The sequence below is a fragment of the Pteronotus mesoamericanus genome, unplaced genomic scaffold (genome assembly GCF_021234165.1).
Source record: "Pteronotus mesoamericanus isolate MK-2021 breed Mesoamerican mustached bat unplaced genomic scaffold, CSHL_Meso_final contig_263, whole genome shotgun sequence".
NCBI lineage: Eukaryota > Metazoa > Chordata > Mammalia > Chiroptera > Mormoopidae > Pteronotus > Pteronotus mesoamericanus.
In genome coordinates, this window is record NW_026555112.1 from 1,186,629 (window position 1) to 1,206,829 (window position 20,201).

The 20,201-nt window shown below is 51.6% G+C and overlaps 1 protein-coding gene and 1 pseudogene across 1 annotated transcript; one reads left to right on the forward strand and one right to left on the reverse strand.

The window, feature by feature from the left end:
* The first annotated feature begins 291 nt into the window (after window positions 1-291).
* Window positions 292-14,494, forward strand: LOC129071302 (myosin-9-like). Its single transcript, XM_054574497.1, has 14 exons — window positions 292-361; window positions 2,870-3,755; window positions 3,846-4,055; window positions 4,347-4,508; window positions 5,609-5,737; window positions 6,393-6,599; window positions 6,842-6,946; window positions 7,231-7,383; window positions 8,469-8,690; window positions 11,388-11,597; window positions 11,896-12,057; window positions 13,180-13,308; window positions 13,943-14,125; window positions 14,456-14,494. The coding sequence occupies exons 2-14, from the start codon at window positions 2,919-2,921 to the stop codon at window positions 14,492-14,494; spliced, it is 2,748 nt and encodes a 915-aa protein (XP_054430472.1). The 5' UTR covers window positions 292-361; window positions 2,870-2,918.
* Window positions 14,495-15,012: 518 nt separating this feature from the next.
* On the reverse strand, window positions 15,013-18,584 carry LOC129071303 (tyrosine-protein kinase RYK-like; annotated as a pseudogene).
* Window positions 18,585-20,201: the final 1,617 nt, after the last annotated feature.

The window sequence follows — 20,201 nt, forward strand, 5'->3', positions numbered from 1 at the left end:
TAACCTTAACTACCTCCTTAAAGGTAATTTCAAAATACACTCACAAGGTGGGGGTTAAGGCTTGATCGTATGGACTTCTGGGAACACGGTTCAGGCCATAACACCAGGTGAACCATCAAAAGTACCTGAGGTGACAGCTGCTCAGGAAGATAAACATTTAACCACCTTATTTATACTCAATGCCACATACAAGAAATACCATAATTTCTTCTCACCTTATTCTTTTTTCCTTCCATCTAGAGAGTGAAGGCTTTCTTCCTGCCATTGAGTTTTTATTGGACCCACTGAATGTAGAGAAACTGCAGCACCTGCTGAGCCGTGACGCCTGGGAGAGATTTGTGGCTGCAGCCAAATGGCCCAGGTGACCTCCGGGAATCGCCTGTACTGTCACCCAGATCTGCTGCCTGATCTAGCTGACTCTGCCAGGCACACCTCCTCCAGGCAGGATGCTGTGCTTGGCGTTGAATATGTTTCTTCTCAACAAGCCATGAGGAAGACTTCCTTCATGTCATTCCTTGTCAGTGAATGGCCTCAGGTTGAGAAGAGAGGAAACCCCATGGGAGAAAGTTGCTTAATGACTCATCGTCTTATTCACCTGTATGATTTTATTATGAGGAAAGCAAGATAATGCATGTAAATTGTTTAGCCTAATGGCTGACACATAGTAGGTGCTCAGTTTTAATGAACTTTTAAAAAGATTGTTGGGGAAACACAGGGGCCAAGAGTCTTCCTCCTGGAGATGAGAGCCAAGCAGAACTTACTTGGGAACAAGCCAGAAACACCCTGGTACATTTGGTGTCCTGGGGATTTGGCTAGCGGGCTCGCTCTCCCTAAGTAAGGGCCTGTACCAAACAGTGCAGGGTCCTGTTGGCCCAGAAGGCGGAGAGGCTGGATGGAGCTGGACCACATCGGTTGATCCTGACTCTATATCTGCCCAGCTCTGGGGCTCTGGGTTTATGTCTAAAGTCCCTCCCTTCAGTGATGATTTGTCATCTCTCTCTCCAATGGGACAGTAGGTCATCTGATAGGATTATGGTGAAGGCACTGAGGGGTCAAGGGTGAGGGAGCAAGTGCCATCATCCTGTCCAGAGGCCCAGGGGGCCTAGACCAGGCTCAGAGCCAGATGTGAGGAAGGAGTGAGGGTGGGTCCAGGGTGGAGGACCAGTAGGAAGACATGGCGGTGGGGCTGGGACTAGAGGGAGGCCACTGAGCACGTCGGGCACACACTGAAGAGGCCGGGGCCTAGTGGTTGTCCTGTGTGTAGGAGGGGACATTTCCTCCCTCCCATATTTGGTCCCCTCACTGCTGGGAGTAGCAGCATGGGTGACTGTGTCCTGGCAGACAGCAGGTGTCAGGCACAATGACCAGTAAGTTCCCTTCTAGCTGTGAGTTCTGGCTGTTTAATTCCAAGTTCCCAGAATTGTGATAATACAAATGTGAGGGCACAATCCCCAGCGCTGCCCTTCCTTTTGGCACCACCTCAGGGTCCATAGTCTCCTAGAAGGACTCACAGCTCTCACTGACAGCTGTCCCAGCCACAGCCACAGTTTGTGACAGGGGAGGACACAGGTCACAGCCAGCCACAGGCAGAGATGCCTGGGGCAGAGTCTGGGAGGGTCTGAAGTGTCCTCAGCCTTCCACTGTCCTCAGGACACATCACTGTCCTGTATTCTACTTGTGACAATGCACAGGAAGCACTGCCAACCAGGGAAGCTACCATGCAGTCGAAACTATTACTCCAACACTGTTCAGATGGTAAGGAAGCTCTTATCCAGGACGACTGCAATTGCAGTCCAGGCTCTCATAATAGAGAAGATGGACTGGGCTCAACTCTGAACACAGCAAAGACAGCCGGGGACTGAGAGCCACAGAGCAGGGTGGGGGGACCGTGGGTGGAAAATTAGTAAGAGGAGCTGTCATGGGCCGGGGGATTCTGGCAAAGCTCACCTAACAGGGTCCTTGCTGAAGGCAGGTCAAGGACGTAGGCACCAGAGTTGGGGGAAGGGGAATCGATCAGATATTGCAGGATATCAGACATCAAAACTGGTGGGCTGTGGCTAAACTGACTTAGCAGGATTCTTGCTAAGAATGGAAAAGACAGGCTGTCAAGGACAAAACACGGAAGGCCAAGGTCAAGGCCTAGTTGAGAAGAGGGCTCAGAAGAGCCTCATGTACATTTGGCAAAGAGTCTCTCTCACCCCGAGCCTCAGTGCACAGAGGGTGACTGGGGCTCAGTGACGTGCTGCCCGCATGGCTGGCCTGAGTCTCCAGTGCTCGTGGAGTATTAATGAGTGTCTTGAGTTCTAGTTCCTCCTTAGACCAGAGCTGATATCATGTGATGCAAAATCTCCATTTACGTCTCCTTGTCAGAATGTCCAGTGGCCACATGCTAGGCTCCTATCAGTCAGGACATTCTAGGGACGCAGAGTCATGTCCCCGTGTCTCAGGCAAAGGGCAGCCCTCCCTGTGGTCACGTTCCACCTGCACCTCACTCTAGGGCTCTCAGAGTGGGGGTGTTTGGCTCCTTCCTGGCTCTTCCTTGTTCAGCCTTGGAGTTTCTAGTCCACAAACGCGTTAGTGGTGATGGAGTTGACCTGCCCTTGAGTGAGAAGCTGTCTTCATCATATACTTGCCACTGCAGAGCATCCTAGGAGGACTTTCCCTAATTATTCCCTGATTGAATAAATGCCCTGAAGAATCTACAAGGGACAAAGTATGTGTTTAATGTTGAAAGAAAAATCTTTTCACTTGTCAAATTCTTTCCATTTGATTTATAGTCAAAGTTCTGTAATTATGCAAGATGGATCTTATTGAGACAATTTACAGATAAGCAAACTGCCTTTCTAACAACTGACCTTCATTATTACAGGGGTGTGGCAGATGCACTATATGAAGACTTGAATCAGCTGAAAAGACTGATGGCCATGGGGGACAAAGACATGCCATCATACGACCAGCTGCTTAGGGCGATGATTCTGTTGGAGTTTCATCATGTGAAACAGAAGCTGGAGGAGTGCATAGCAGAGGTCTACACACTGGCAGACAAGGTTGACAAGGTGCACAGGGACTGTTCCATCTCCAACGTGGTGGCCAGTTCTACCAGTGCTGTGTCTGGCATTCTGAGCACTGTCGGCCTGTCCCTGGCACCCGTGACAGCAGGGGCCAGCCTGGTGTTTCCCGCTGGGGCAGGCGTGGGAGTATCAGCTGCTGTGACCAGAGTGTCTGCCAGCATCGTGAAACATGCAAAGAACAAGTCGGCAAAAGGCAAAGCCAGTCATCTAGCATCAGCTGCCATCAGCAATGAGGAGGTGGTCTTGGAGGGTCTACGTCACAGCTCGCCCCAGGTTGCTTCCTTAACAAAGTGCATCCGATCCCTGGAAGGCATTGTGAAGGATGTCCATGCCTGCAATGTGGCCAAAGCCAACCCTCTCTTAGGAGCAAAAGCCAAGGTTTTAATGACCACAGGGAATATCTCAACCCAAAGCAGCCAGCAGGTACAGAAAGCTTTTGGGGGCACTGTTCTGGCAATGACCAAAAAGGCCAGGGTCTTTGTTTTGGCCTATGCAAGTGATCTTATGGCGGATGTGATCAGCATTGTGAAGGAGTCAAAGCACTTGCATGTGGGGTCAAAGTCACGGTCGGCTAAAGAGTTGAGGCAGCAGGCCTACGGGCTGGAGAGGAGGCTGAAGTTACTCAGCTGCACTCACAAGATTCTGCAGGATTTCCTGTGGTGCAAGGGCGAAGTAAGCAAGAGTGTGAGTATCAGGAGGGATGGATAGGGATGGTACAGAGGACTAGTGGGTATGCAGACACTGAGTCAGGGACTTTGGGGATCTCGGGTGCAGGTACAGGAGCTGGAAAACTGTAAGCAGGCTCTGGAGAAGCTGGTGCAAGTGATGAAGACCCAGCTCAAGGAGCTGGAGGGTGAGCTTCAGTACACCAAGGATGCCAACCTGCAACTAGAGGTGAACCTGCAGGCCATGAAGTTCCAGCTTGAACAAGACCTACAGGGCCACAACAAGCAGAGTGAGGAGAACAGGCAGCTGGTTAGAATGGTAAGTATGTCCCTACCGCTCCCCCTGGACCGGGACCGCCTATGTTTTCAGCAGGCTTCCTTTCTCTCCTTCCTCTACCTGGATTGTCCAGGGCTCCTTGACCAGTTCTTCCAGTCTTCCGTCCTCAGGAAAGGCAAGGGAGTCAGTGGCTCTCTCAGGGGTTTTCTGTTCAGTGATTCGCATTGGCCACGGTGGACCCCACAGATTCCACAGAACTGGGCCAAAGTCCCTCCGAGCTGGAGCAGGGTCTGTGTGTGGATCCGGCCTCCTGAGCTGTCGGCGTCTCCCCAGGTGCGGGAGATGGAGGCAGAGCTGGAAGACGAGAGGAAGCAGCGCTCAATGGCGCAGGCCACTCGGAAGAAGCTGGAGATGGACCTGAAGGACCTGGAGGCCCACATTGTCTCGGCCAACAAGAATCGTAACGAAGCCATCAAACAGCTTCAGAAGCTGCAGGTGAGGTCAGGCCGGACCAAACCAGATCTGGCCGCACTCGGTGGCACTGGGCTCAGCGTGAGGCCGGGACACTAATGGGGTAGCCAGTGAACGCTGGCGATTGCTGCCCTCCCCTCGCCGGGAAAGGGCTTGGTGCCCTCAGCCCGTCTCACAGATGGAGACTCAGGCCCAGGAGCTGAGGGGAAAACAGTCTGAGAGCAAAGCTGCAGGACGACCTATGCCTTTGCATTAAAACGCAGAATGTCTACACCAGCTTTGCAGTGGAGCTGGGGGAGGTAGTCACTTTGCGGCACATTTTCAGAATAAACCTGTTTTATACCTGGGTGACCCTGTGCAGCCTAATGGATGATGATGGAAGGTTAGGGCTGAAGGTTCAGAAGAGCTACTGGAGTGAGGATAGAAACTGGGGAAATGTTTACTTCCTTTGTAATTGAACAATAAAAATTAAAAGATCTCTTAGTTGTCACGTTGTACACTGCAAATCAGCAGTTACAAAAATAAATTTAAATGTCTGTTGTTACTAAGATACAGGACACAGATGACCTGCTGTTTGGGTGTGTTCTTCTAGCACAATCTGGCTGAATTCAACAAGAGTATCACGCTTTGACATGGGCAGTCCAAAAGTGGTATTTTATGTAAAACAACAAAAAGGCTCCTTGATGAAACCTTTTCAGTTAAAACATGGCACAGAAGACTAGCAGGGGGAAGGAGTCCCTCCCTGTGGTCGGGGTGACCTGGCAGGGGAGCAGCCGTGTGCTGGGCACGGTGCAGCAGCGCGGGATCCCGGTGCCCAGGGAGCTGCAGAGAGTGGAACCCACGCAGCTGGAGCTTATATGTGCACCGTGACAAACATATCCAGAGTGGGCTATAGATCCTAAGGGTCAATAAATGCACAAATAGTGGAGACCAAAGAGATATTTTGCTTCAACTACTATTTTGCCCTCTTCTTTAAGCTGGTTAACGGTGGTGTCCGGGTGAAAAGCAGCCATAAGCTCCTGTTCTGGACTGTCCGTGGAGGGTGTGGAGGGTGGCTGGTGGGGCAGGTGAAACCAGGGTGGCCGCTGGGGCAGTTGTGCCAAGTGTCTCTTCCCCACCCCAAGGCCCAGATGAAGGACTACCTGCGCGAGGTAGAGGACGCGCGCGCCTCCCGCGAGGACATCCTGATGCAGGCCAAGGAGAATGAGAAGAAGCTGAAGAGCATGGAGGCCGAGACGATTCAGCTGCAGGAGGTGGATGAGGCCAAAGGGCTCTTGGGGGCACTGCCCTCTGACCCACAGGGCAGCGCAGGGCCCCCACGAGGCAGCATTGGGCAGGGTTGAAAACAAAGTGGGGGAGCTTCACGGGGGACTGGAAGTTGTTCTCTGTGAAAGGAGTCCCTGCAGGGCATCATTAAGTAGCAAGTCTTCCTGGTGTGAAAGGAAACTGTGTAATCACCACTTCCTGCTGTGAATTGTGGCCTGGAGAAAAGGGGTCCCTCCCAGACCCTTGTGCCCTGACTGTCCCCTTGCCTGTCACACATGAGGCTCACATGGAAGCAGTCTCCAGGATGTAGGCAGTCTTCTACAGTGTGTGGTTATGGCTACAGAGTTTTCTTTTCCTTCAGCCAACACCCAGGTATGTTCTCATTCGCTCTGAGGCCCTCAGAGAGGAGGACCCTTGCTGGGTGTCCCGACTACTTGAGTGACAAGGACAGATCAGGTGGGAGCCCTCTGACACCAGGAGTGTTGCAAGCGGGCCACCTCTCAGACTTCCCCAACATCCTTTTCACACAGAGGCAGCAGCGTCTGGATCTGAGTCCTATGGTCCTTCCTGGGACCCTGGAGAGACCAGCTCCCCGGCAGGGCATGTGTGCCCCTCTTCACAGCTTTGCTTCTTCCCTACCAGGTCAAAGCCAGCCTGGAGCAGGCCAAGCAGGCCCTGGAGACTGAGCGAGGGAAGCTGGCCAAAGACATGAAAATTCTGCAGCAGATCAAAAGGGACTCAGAGCACAAGATGAAGAAAGTGGAGGCCCAGCTACAGGCGCTGCAGGCGCAGTTCAGAGAGAGAGAGCGAGAGCGCACACAGTTGGCCGACAAAGTCACCAAGCTGCAGGTGAGGCCTCTGGTGGGACCCAGGCCAGGGCAATGGACCTGACAGTGGCCCAGTCAGTGGCTCCTTGGTCTTGGGCCAGTTCTCTAGGACTCCCGCTCTTTGTCAGGCTTCGCTCTGTCTCCTCAGTGAGGCGTCTGGGCGCTGCCTGTGACTCAGGTCCAGCTTAACCTCAGAGCAGCCAGGTGGGGCCAGAGCGGTTATGGTTGAGCTCCTGGACCTTTGTCTGTTCTGTCCCTGTGCAGCTCAAGCTGGACAATGTGATGGGTCTTCTCACCCAGTCTGAGAGCAAGTGCAGCAAGCTCACCAAGGACTTCTCCACTCTGGAGTCCCAGCTGCAGGTCATGCAGGTAAGGGCAGCAGGGCTCTGCAGCGGGACCTCTCCTGGGAGGACGCGGTGCCCATGTGGCATCACCTGCCAGACCTATTGAGTGTTCTGTCCCAGGGCTCCTCTGATTATACATCCTCCCCTGCATCCATGGGGACTCTGGGTCCTCCTGGCTCCCCACCAGCTCTCCACTGGCTCTGACCTAAGTCAGAAGGACCAGCTGTTCCCTCCTGCCAAGGGTGTGGGAACAGCGAGGCTCTGACGCTGCACCTCCCAAGCCCTAGACCCCTCTCATGCTTGGAGTAGGAGCTGCTGCGGGAGCAGAACCAGCAGAAGCTGAGCTTGAGCACCAAGCTGAAGCAGGTGCAAGAGGAGAAGAAGTCCCTAAAGGAGCAGCTGGAGGAGGAGGAGGAGGCCAAGCACAACCTGGAGAAGCAGACGGCCACCCTGCGTGCCCAGGTTTGGTGCTACCTGCTCCTCAAGACCCCTGGGCTGCCAGGTGGCCCAGGGCCACTGGTCGGATTCTGCAGGCTGGGTCTGCCCTGGCCAGCCTGAGCTGGACGTTCCAGCTCAGGGAGATCCTGTCCTTTCCAGCCCAGGGCTCCTAGCCCTGGGTCCCCGGGGAGAATTCAGGGATCTGTGAACAAGGAGGGAGGCAACTGAACATGCTTTCTTTCACAAGTGTCCAGCTACGTGTAGCATTTCCTTCTTGATGAGTGTAGACAACAAGCCGTGGCAATTACAGTGCCTGTCGTTCTGTTCACTAGAAACTATCAGCCACCAAGCCCCAGACACGGCAGGGCTTTGGGGATGTCACTGTGCTCCTTGCACTTCAGGAGGCTGCTCTCTGATGTGCTAATGGAGAAGCACATGGGTTATTGCACCAGTTATGTGTCATATCTGACGACCACATTTTTCCATATTGATTTTCTTGATAATCCTATGTTTTGTGTATCACAACATTATGATTAGGAGTCATAGGCTGCTCTGGAGTGTCAAAGGATTCATGCCCTAGACCAAGAGTCCGGTCCTAGATCCTGTCTTGGGACTTAAATGCGCCAGGCCAAATCTGCCCTAAACTCAGGACGGCTCACAGTCTAGTCCGTGGCCTGGGTAGGAGCAGCCAGCACGTGCGGGTGGTGGTGGCTTTCTGTCCAGGTGCAAGGAGGAGGCTGCATGACAGGTGCTGCCCCCTCTTGCCCCCAGCAACAAACTCCCCAGAGGACACCAGCCCTGCTGCCTGGGGCCAGGTAACTGGAGGATGCGCCACCTGGGCCTTGGTCTTTGTAAACGAGAAGCCTGGAGCGGGTCCCAGGGGAGAGGCCCTCCAGGGCTGACTTGCACCTCGGCTCCATGGACTGCACAGACACCCTCGGCACAAAGCTTGTCTCTCTAGACGGTTGGAAGGGGGAACTCTCCACACCTGGGTTGGCTCCTGGTCTCTGTTCATGTGGAGCAGGCCAGCTCCCAGCTGCCTCGGGCACAGGTGTATTCCCTGAGCAGGGGCCATCGTGGGTGTCCCTTCTTCCCTTGCTCCTGGCCAGGTGAGCGAAATGCAGAAGAAGGTGCTGGACGGCATGGGGTACCTGGAGGCTGCCGAAGAAGCCAAGAGGAGGCTGCAGGAGGACCTGGAGGGGCTGAGCCAGCGCTATGAGGAGAAGGCAGCTGCCTACAACAAGCTGGAGAAGGCCAAGACACAGCTGCAGCAGGAGCTGGACCACCAGCGGCAGAGCCTCATCAACCTGGAGAAGCAGAAGTTTGACCAGGTGTGCGCCACGGGCACGCTCCTCCTCATCTCCTCTCTTCCAGCACCGTGGCCCCAGGCCAAGGCCACTGACATGGAGCGGGCCCTGGGATCCCATCTCTACCAGCAGGTGCTCGGATGTCTTGCTGGATTTTCTGCTCGTTGAGGGGCCTGGCAAGGAAGTGCCACATCAGAAAGTCTTCATAGGATAGGTTTAGAAGCAAGATTTCCACTTTCTATTTCTTCTAGTTTTAAATTATTTATTTTATTTTATTTTTTATATGTATTTTATTGATTTTGCTTTTACAGTTGTCCCATTTTTTTTCTCCCCTTTATTTCCCTCCACCTCACACCAACATTCCTCCCTCGCTTAGTTCGTGACTGTGGGTCATACATATAAATTGTTTGGCTTCTCCATTTCCTATACTATTCTGAACCTCCCCCTGCCTGTTTTGTACCTACTATTTATGCTGATTATTACCTGTACCTTTCTCCTCATTCTTCCCCTTCCCCCTCCCTTCTGATCTCCATTTCTATGATTCTGTTCCTGTTCTAGTTGTTCGCTTAGTTTTTGTTTTTGTTTTTAGGTTCAGTTGTTGATAGTTGTTTGTTGTCATTTTACTGTTCATAGTTTTTGATCTTCTTTTTCTTAGATAAGTGCCTTTAACATTTCATACAATAAGGGCTTGGTGATGATGAACTCCTTTAACTTAACGTATCTGGGAAGCACTTTATCTGCCCTTCCATTCTAAAGGAGAGCTTTGCTGGATAGAGTAATCTTGGATGTAGGTCCTTGTCTTTCGTGACTTTGAATACTTCTTGCCAGTCCCTCCTTGTCTGCAGTTTATTTTGAGAAATCAGCTGACAGTCTCATGGGAACTCCTTTGTAGTAACTGTCCCCTTTTCTCTTGCTGCTTTTAAGATTCTCTCCTTATCTTTAATCTTGGGTAATGTAATTATGATGTGTTTTGGTGTGTGCTTCCTTGGGTCCAACTTCTTTGGGACTCTTTGACCTTCTTGGATCCCCTGGAAGTCGATTTCCTTGGCCAGATTGGAGATGTTCTACTTCATCATTTTTTCAAATAAGTTTTTAATTTCTTGCTTGTCCTCTTCTCCTTCTGGAACCCCTGTGATTTGGATGTTGGAACTTTGAAAGTTGTCCCAGAGTTTCCTAAGCCTCTCCTCATTTTTTTGGATTCTTGTTTCTACATTCTTGTCTGGTTGAATATTTATCTCTTCCTTCTGCTCCAAATCATTGATCCGAGTCCTGGTTTCCTTCCCTTCACTGTTGGCTCCCTGTATATTTCTCTTTACTGCACTTTGTGTAGCCTTCACTTTCCCCTCCATTTTGTGACCATCCTAAACCAATTCATTGAACATCCAGATTACCAGTGTTTTGAACTCTGCATCTGATCGGTTGATGCTCTGTTCATCACTTAGTTTTATTTTTGGAGCTTTGATGTGTTCTTTCATTTGGTCCATACTTCTTTGTCTCTGTGTCCCTGTTACATTGGAATTGGCAGAACCTTAGGTATTCACCAGGATGGGGCAACCCAGGTTGCTGCACTGTGACGCTGTGTGTGGTGGCGGGGTCTGAGAGGGAACAATGCTGCTTGCTCAGCTCTCAGCAGCTTTCGGTCATTTCCCCTGCTACCCACAAGCAAATTGGGCTCTTCCTAGTGCTGATTCCCGGGTGGGTGGGTTTGTATGGGTCTCTCCAATGGACTCTCCTGTGAGTCTGAGAGTTTCTCCTGCTACCACAATCCTCACAGGCTTTTACAGCCAGAGGTTTTGAGGCTCCCTTTTTCCCACGCTGGAACCCTGGGTTGCACGGTCTTTCTGTTCCCCAACTGTTCTTCACAGTTTATCCACACACAAATGGGGGACCACTGGGTCCTCCATCTGCCACCTTACCTCACGTCCTCTTCACCCTGACTGCCCGTCTCCACCCCTCCTACCCATCTGGATGAATGTTTCTTCTTTAACTCCCTGGTTGTTGAACTTGATACAATTTGATTTTCAGGCAGTTCTGGTTATTTTTTCTTTTTAAATTTGTTCTTGTCCTTTTCTTGGTTGTGTGAGGAGGCAAAGTGTATCTACCTACGCCTCTGTCTTGGCCAGAAGTCCCTAAAAAGGAAAGACTTTAAAGCCCGGTGGCAGAGATGATCTCTACCCTCATCCGAGTACAAGGACATACTGAGCACCCTTGGAACCAGCTGGGTTCCCCAGGTAGCAGCCCGGTGCCTGCCCTTCTTGGTCCCCACCCCTCTGACCCAGCCGCGGGCCCTGCATTCCTCCAGGAATCTGGGCCTGGATGGTCAGCAGGTCCTGAGCTCCTGCTAAGAGTTCGTTGCATATGCCTCATGGCTCCCATATCTTTCCCAGCTCTTGGCTGAGGAGAAGATCATCTCTGCCAAGTAGGTGGTGGAGCACGACCGGGCTGATACGGAAGCCTGTGAGAATGGGACCAAGGCACTGGCACTGGCCTGGGGCCTGGAGGAGGGCATAGAGCAGAAGGCAGAGCTGGAATGTTTAAACAAGCAGTTCTGCACACAGGTGGAGAGTCTCACGAGCTCTAAGGATGATGTGAGCAAGACTGTGAGTCCCGGGAGGACTGATGGGGACAGTCCAGAGGACTAGTGAGTGAGCAGACACTGAGGCAGGGACCTCAGGGACTGCTTGTCCCTCAGTTCACGACTTGGGTTCCCTTGTGTGGCAGGTCCATGATCTGAAGAAGTCTAAGCGGGCCCTGGAGCCACAGGTGAAAGATATGAAGACCCAGCTTGAGGAGCTGGAGGACGAGCTTCAGGCCACTGAAGAGGCCAGGCAGCGACTGGAGGTGAACCTGCAGGCCATGAAGACCCAATTTGAGCGAGACCTGCAGGGCCGGGACCAGCAGAGTGAGAAGCAGAAGCAGCTGGTCAGACAGGTGCGTATGCCCCTCCTGCTCCCCCTGGTCTGGGACCACCCACATTTCTGGCAGGGTTCCTTTCTCTCCTTGCTCCACCTGGATTGGCAAGGGCTTGTCAATGATTTTTTTCAAGTCCTCTGTCCTTAGGAAGTGCGGAGGAGTCCGTGGCTCTACGAGTGTTTTTTCTGTTCAGTTATTCGCATTGGCCATGGGAGGTCCCACAGATCCCACAGACATGGGCTCAGCCCCCTGGGCTCCGAGCTGGAGCAGGGTCTGTGTGTGGACCCGGCCTCCCGAGCTGTCGGCGTCTCCCCAGGTGCGGGAGATGGAGGCAGAGCTGGAAGACGAGAGGAAGCAGCGCTCAATGGCAGCGGCCGCTCTGAAGAAGCAGGAGGTGGACCTGAAGGACCAGGAGGCCCACATTGCCTCGGCCAGCAATGACCGTGATGAAGCCATCCAAGAGCTTTGGAAGCTGCAGGTGGGGTCAGGCTGGACCAAACCAGATTCGACCGCACTCGGTGGCGCTGGGCTCAGTGTGTGGCTGGACACTAATGGGGTGGCCAGCGAGTGCCGGCATTGCTGCCCATCTTAGCTGGGGGCAGTCTTGGTGCCCTTAGCCTGTCTCACAGATGGAGACTCAGGCCCAGAGGCTGAGTTGGAGAAATAGTCTGAGAGGAAACTTGCAGGAAGATACGCCTTTAAGTACATTAAAGAGTGAAACGTCTACATCTAGTGGTTCAATGGAGTTGGGGGAGGTAGTCACTTCATAGCACATTTTCAGAATCAACCTGATATGGCTTCCAGGTCACCCCATGCCGCCTAATGGACAATGGAAGGTTAGAGTGGAAGGGTGAGAGGTGCTGCTGGAAAGGGGAAACAAACTTGGGGAATTTTTACCTGTTTTCTAAGTAGAGAATAAAAATTAAAAGATCTCTGAGTTGCCACATCATACCCAGCATTTCAGCAGCCAACTAAAATAAATTTAAACGTCTGTTGTTAGTGCGGTACGAAGCACAGATGTGCTGCTGGCTGGTTATATTTTCCCGGCCCCGTCTGGCTGACCCCAGCAGGAGTCTCACCCTTTGACAGGCAGAGTCTCAATTTGGTATTTTATGCAAAACATCGAAAACAACATAAAGGCTACTTAACCAAAATCTTTGTAATTAGAACACATGGCAGGAGACTAACACAGGAAAGGAGTCCCGCGCTGCGGTCGGGGTGACCTGGCGGGGGAGCCGCCATGTGCAGGGGACGGTGCAGCAGTGCGGGATCCCGGTGCCCCGGGAGCTGCAGAGTGGAACCCACTGAGCTGGGGCTGATATGCGCACCGTGACAGACACGCCCACAGTGGGCTTGTAGATCCTAAGGGTGAAGAAGGGTACAAATGGTGGAGTTCAAAGAGACAGTTTGCCTTAGCTCCTATTTTTCCCTTTTAGTTAAGTTGGTTAACAGCAGTCAGGGTCAAAAGCAGCCACAAGCTCGTGTTGTGCTAGTCCCGGGAAGGTGTGGGAGATCGGATGGAGGGTCAGGGATGGGGTGGGGGGTGGAGTTGTGGGTGGCCCCGGGGTGGTGGTGTCGAGTGCCTCCTCCCCGCCCCCAGGCCCAGATGAAGGACTTCACGTGTCAGCTGGCGGACACTGACACCTTCCGCAAGGAGACGCTGGCGCAGGCCAAGGAGAACGAGAAGAAGCTGAAGAACATGGAGGCTGAGATGGCTCAGCTGCAGGAGGTGGACGGGGCCATGGGGCTCTCGGGGTCGCCGCCCCCTGGCTGGCAGGGACAGCTCAGGGCCTCCCTGGGCCAGCATTGGGAGGGGACCAAAACACACTGGGGGAGCTCCAGGGATGAGTGGGGTGGTTCCCTATGAAAGGAGTCCCTGCAGGGCTTCCTTAAGTAGCAAGGCTCCCTGGGGTGAAAGGAGACTGTGTGTAATCAGCACCTCCGGCTGTGATTTGGGGCCAGGAGAGGAGGGGTCCCTCCCACCCTTTGCCCTGAGGGTCCCCTTCGTTGTTACACATGAGGCACATATGGATGCAGTCCCCAGGTTCTAGGCAGTCTTTTACAGTGTGTGGTCATGGCCACTGAGTTCTGCAGCCAGATGTCCAGACATGTTCTTGTCCACTGTGAGGCCCTTAGAGAGGAGGACAAGTCCCGTTTGAGTGATGAGGACAGATCAGGTGGGAGCCTTCTGAGACCAGGACTCTTGCCAGCAGGCGCCTCCCAGACTTAGCCAACATCCCTTTTGCTGCAGAGGCAGCAGCGTCTGGATCTGAGCCCTGTGGTTCTTCCTGGAACACTGGAGAGAACAGCTCCACGACAGGGCACGGGTGCCCCTCTTCACAGCTTTGCTTCCTCCCTGCCAGGTTAGAGCCGAACTTATAAAGGTCACGAAGATCCTGGAGAATGACCAAGGGCGGCTGGCCAATGACGTGAAGGTCCTGCTGCAGGACAAAGGGGACTCAGAGCCCAGGTGGAAGAGAGTGGAGGCCCAGCTCCAGGCGCTGCAGGCGCAGTTCAAGGAGGGAGAGAGAACGCGCAGGGACGGGGTCTGGGCCGTGCTCCCTGTGGCCGCTCTTCAGCTGTGGCCCAGTTCTCCAGGACCGCTGCTCTTTTTCTTCTTCTTTTTTTCCCTTTCCTTTTTGTATTTTTTCTTTTTTTAATATAAAACAAATCCTTCATTTTTAAAGTGTTTTGAAATACCATTTTCTACTTAAGCTGGCCTTGAAGATAAGCACGAAATTCTCAGTTTATCTTTTTTAGCTACAACAACTCCAGCACCTGCTGCGTGCGCAGCGCTGTTCTAGGTGAGATGAGAGGGATCCTCAGACTCCAAAACATGGTTTCACTTCCTGAAATGGTAAGATCGCCTTCTCCAGAGAGTAGAAGTAAATACAATCGTCATTCGTGACTACTGACCTGCCCAAAAGCCACTTCTGGCTCTCGGAAAAGCTCGTTTCCTCCGAATTCAAGACGTTTCAAAGAACTCAACTCCTATTTCCTCAAAAATAAAAATGTAGAACTTGTCATTAGAAAAATAAAAAAGAATCCATATTCCTAAAAAGGGCATTTTTTTATGTGTTTTTAAATTTACTTTATCTTCTAGCTCTTAAGTGTCCCCCCTCCAATATTGCCTTTTGCTGTACAAGGCAAAGCACACATCTATTTACACTTCTTTTCCTACGAAAAAGCGCTGCATCTTGACAAAACATTCCCAGGACTCGTGATAAATACTTTAAAAATATTTAAAGGTGACTCTCCTATGTTACCTTGATGAAGTCAAAATCTATAAAGTACTTGGCCCAAAGATAGCTATTCCAATGGTTTAAATGAATTTAAAAACTTTATTTATTTTGTAAGACTGTAACCCTAGGCCAAGAAGCTATGTTTTAAAATTTTTCGCCACCCTCACTGGTGTGGCTCAGTTGGTTGGGTGTCACCCCACAAAGCGAAACTTCGCTGGTTCGATGAGCTCCAGTCTGGGCAGGGGCCTGGGTTGCAGGTTTAGTCCCCTCTGTGGGTGCCTACCGGGGGCAACTGATCAATGTCTGTCTCACGTCGATGTTCCTTTCCCTCTCTTTCTCCTTCCCTTCTAGTCTCTCAAAAAATAGATTAAAAAACTTTCAACCTAATAAAAGGGAAATATACAAAATATTCCACGTTTTATTTAAGTCTGGTTAAATGACTTAAGAGTCTTAAAGCAATCCTGAGGCTCGGCGTTCTGGAAGACAAATTTTTGTGCTTTGCTGGCGTGGCTTGATGGGGGAAGAGTCTGTGCCTGGCTCCCTGGGAGCCCGATGGGTGCCTGCCCCTGGATGCTGTGGGGCTGTGAGGGGAAGAGTCACACCTAGTCCACAGGGCTGCAGGGAAGTCTGGGAGACATTGAACCTTGGGCTGGAACCTGGGCTTCTCCTCGGGATCTGAGGCCCAGCAATAGGCCATCACAGCCAAGAGTTCATCAGGACAAGCGACAGGCAGGGCTCTTCAGAAACCATCGCTCAGGTACGTGGTCATCTCAAGGGAGATAGTGTCCACACACAGGACATTTGTCCCAGTGACATCAGTTCCCACAGTGTCATGCCAAAGACTCGCACATCACTTGTGCAGAAAACTCATCATGAGCCAGGCTTTTCAGAGCCATCCTTCCAGCTGGCCTGTTTTTCTTGTCCCCGAGACATGATAGTCCATGGGAAACAAGTCTCTGGAGAGAGCGTTGTCTGCAATCTTTCCCTGGAACGTGTCATCAATGACCCAGTCCCTGGCAGCCAGGTGTTTGTGGGGGACTTCCCTGCGGGCCAGCCAGCTCAGTGCACAGCCATCTGAATAACCATGGGGACCACAGCCTGTTGAGGAACTGTCTGAGGATGACGGGCATCTGCTGATTGGCACTGCAGTAGAAACACTTTTAGATCCCCCCGACCCTGTTGCCTGTTGGGCAGCATGCTCATGGGTCTTTGTCCTTCTATATGCACATAGGTAACAGGGAGGAGATACCTGCGATGAAGATCTTGGAGCTGCCAGTTTTCTGTGAGCATCATTCTCCCCTGAATTCTAGAATCTTGACCTTCAACAGTTTTTAGAAATGTTTGTTTTTCTTTATGTGGATCTTTTTCATCTATTAAAGTCCCATGAAAAATATGCCTCAAAGCACCTTCTAGGAATACATCTTTAAGAGTTCTCCTCTCCCTGGATATTGCTATGTCCTTCACCTCAGCGTTGGCCTCCAGAGAGGGACACTTTCAGGTTGTTCTCCTCTATCCTCAAGGCAGGGTGACGTGGCAGTGTCGGCTCCCAGATGTGAGTGATCTGGGTGGATGGCGAGTCAGGCACCAGAACTGTTGCTGCAGGGGTGCTGTCTTCCAGATCACTCTGTTCATCCTGTGAGCATGCAGAACAGCTGCTCTTATGCTACAGGAAGTGTCACTGCTCAGCACACACCTCCGCTGACTGACATGAAACACACACCAGGAAGAGGTCAGAACCGCATGTAGAGGATCATAAATAGTTCTGCTAGTGTTTTTGTCCAAGGCTGACTTTTTACTTCATGTTTTTTGTTGAACATTTTCACTTCTGTAAAACTTAAGACTCTAAAGGGTTTTGAAGAATTTCCTGTCTAAGAGTCCATTGGAGGGGTGCATGTAGTTCTAGAATGTATGTAAGCCCAACCACCTGGGATTAAGCACCAGGGCAGGACCAAAAAGGGTGCAATTCACTTGTGGGAAGTGAGGGGAAGTGACTGAAAGCGGGGTATATCCGAGCAAGCGTCATCGTTCTCTCTCTGACCCCTGATCCCCATAGAGGGCCACAGCGTGGTGAAGCGGACGGCCAAACCCTGGTGAATACCTTAGGCTCAGCCCCTTACAACGTAACAGGGGAGCCAAGACAAAGAAATATGGCCCATCTGAAAGAACTCCATCACTCCAGAAAAAGAAATAAGCGATGAGGAGATAGCCAACCTATCGGATGCAGAGTTCAAAACACTGGGGATGAGATGCTTGGAGAAGATTGAGTACAGACACAAAATAAAGGAAGAAGTGGATCCTATACAAAGTGAAATAAATATACTATACAGGGAACCAACAGTGAAAGGAAGGAAAAAGGGACACAAATCAACAATTTGGAACAAAAGGAAGAAATGAACATTCAACCAGAACAGAATGAAGAAACAAGAAGTCAAAAAAAAAAAAAATGAGAAGTTTAGGAAAGTTCCAACATCTGAATCATAGGGGTGCCAGAAGGAGAAGAGGAAGAGCGAGAAATTGAAAACTTATCTGAACAAATAATGGAAGAAAACCTCCCCAATCTGGTGAAGGAACTAGAAATACAGGTCCAGGAAGATCAGAGAGTCCCAAACAAGTAAGACCCAAAGAAGAAGACACCAAGACACATCATCATTAAATTGCCAAAGCTTAAAGATAAGGAAAGAAACTAAAAAGCAACAAGGGAAAAGAAGTGAGTTAGCTACGAAGAAGTTCTCATAAGAATCTCAGCTGATTTCTCAAAAGAAACTTGCAGGGAAGAAGGGGCTGGAAAGAAGTATTCACAGTCATGAAAGACAAGGACCTACATCCAAGATTACTCTATCCAGCAAAGCTCTCCTTTAGAATGGAAGGGGAGATAAAGTTCTTCCCAGATAAGGTCAAGTTAAAGGAGCTCATCAACACCAAGACCTTATTATATGAAATGTTAAGGGGACTTATCTAAGAAAAAGTAGAAGATCATAACTATGAATAGTAAAATGAAAACAAACTCACAGCTATCATCAACTGAAACTAAAAAGACAAACAAACAAACAAAGCGAACAACTAGAACAGGAACAGAATCACAGAATGGAGATCAGAGGACAGAGGGAGGGGCAGAGATGGAAGAAAAGGCACAGGGAATAAGAAGCATAAATAGTAAGCACAACATAGACAGGGGTGGTTAAGAATTGTATAGAAATGGAGAAGCCGAAGAACTATATGTATGACCCATGGACAGGAACTAAGGGAGGGGGGGAAAGATGGTGGACGGGAGTGCAGGGTGGCAGGGAATAAAGGGGAGAAAAAAATGGGACAACTGTAATAGCATAATCAAAAACATACTTAAAAAAAGAATCTACAGTCTAGTTGAACTGTATTAGCACCATAACCTCAGAATCTACTTTGCCAGTCCAGGAAAGCTCTACCCAATACCCTTCCCCCTGAGCAGAAACATTGACCATGGGCTAATGTGTTGTCACAAGTTTGTGTCCTTGGAATCACAGCTTATAGTCAACCTTGGACTTTGCCTGACAAGTGAAGTGCAGGACATTTGTCTCACTGGGTAGTAACAGGTTAAAGAATAGAGCGTGGTGACTAATAAGGTCAGTTCTTACTAAAGAAAGCTCTGCATAGAGACCACTGAGCCAATGAGCCGGGGCACCTGGTCCTTGCTCAGGTGGAGGCTCACTCTGGGCCCAAGGCCATGCCTTCTCACACAAGGCCACCTCGGCCAAGCCCACTCGGGGCCCCTAGCCTGGCCAGGCATTTCGCCTCATGGGCCCAAGGCAGCGGGCTGGGGCTTCAGATGCTGGAGAGCTCTGCTTCCCAGCCCACCCCAGTAACATCGTCCATTAGGGGTAAGGAGCTGCAGGTGCAGCCAAGGAGGGAGAGCGAGTGCGCATGCCGCTGGCCAACAGGGTCACCGAGCTGCCGGTGAGGCCTCTGCTGGGACCCAGGCCCAGCAGTGTACACTTCAGCAGCTCCTGGGTTTTGGCCCAGGTCTCTAGGACTCCTGCTCTTTGTCATGCTTCACACTGTCTCCTCAGCGAGGCTTCTGGGAGCTGCTGGTGACTCAGGTCCAGCTGACCCTAAAAGCACCCAGAGGGGCCAGTGGTCATGGTCGAGCTCCTGGGCCTGTGTCTGTCCGGTCCCGGTGCAGGTCGAGCTGGTCAATGAGACGGGTCTTCTCACCCAGTCTGACAGCAAGTGCAGCAAGCTCACCGAGGACTTCACTCTGGAGACCCACTCCAGACATGCAGGTAAGGGCGGCAGCAGGGCTCTGCAGCTGGACCTCTCCTGGGCGGACGCGGTGCCCACGTGGCATTACTTGCCAGACATCGGGCTGTTCCGTCTCAAGTCTCCCCTCATTCCACACCCGCCCCTGCATCCACGGGCACTCTGGGGCCTCTCGGCTCCCCACCCGTTTTTCACGGGCAGTCCCCTGGTGCAGGGGAACCAGCAGCTCCCTCCCGCCAAGAGTTTGGCAGCAGTGAGGCTCTGATGCTGCACCACCTGAGCCCTGTGTCCCTCCCGTTCTTGGAGTAGGAGCTGCTGCAGGAGCAGAACCGGCAGAAGCTGAGCCTGAGCACCAACTGAAGCAGATGGAGGAGGAGAACTCCCTGAAGGAGCAGCTGGAGGAGGAGGAGGAGGGGGCCAAGCACAATGTGGAGACGCAGATCGCCACCCTGCTCGCCCAGGTTCTGTGCCAGCTCCCCCACGAGGTCCCCGGGCTGCTTGGAGGCTCAGGGACACTGGTCGGATTCTGCAGCCTGGGTCCACCTGAGCTGGGCGAGCTTCCTCAGGGAGCTCCTGTCCCCTGCAGCCCAGGGCTCCTAACCTTCGGTCTCAGGTAGAATTCAGGGATCCGTGAACTTGCAGGGAGGGGACTGAATGTCCTCATCTTCACCAGTCTCCCACACACACCTAGCACTTCCTTCCTGACGAGCGTAGACAAGCCACAGCAGTCGCAGTGCCTGTCTACGCACTAGTTCACTAGAAACCACCAGTCACCATGCCCCAGACACGGGAGGGCTGTGAGGATGTCACTTCCCTGCTTGCACTTCAGAGGGCTGCTCTCTAATATGCTAATGGAGAAGCATGTGGCTCACTGAACTGGGTGTTTAAAAAACATATTTTATTTATTTATTATTAAAGAGAGAGGACGAGAGGGAAAGAGATGGAGAGAAACATCAATCTGTTGCCTCTTCTATGCACCCCAAGTGGGGACCGAACCAGCAACCCAGGCATGTGCCCTGACCAGGATTCAAACCGGGAGACCCATCACTTTGTGGGATGGTGCCCCGCTAACTGAGCCACACCGTTCAGAGCACTGAACCAGTTTTTAAAATACCTGACAACTGCATTTCCCTATATTGTCTTGATA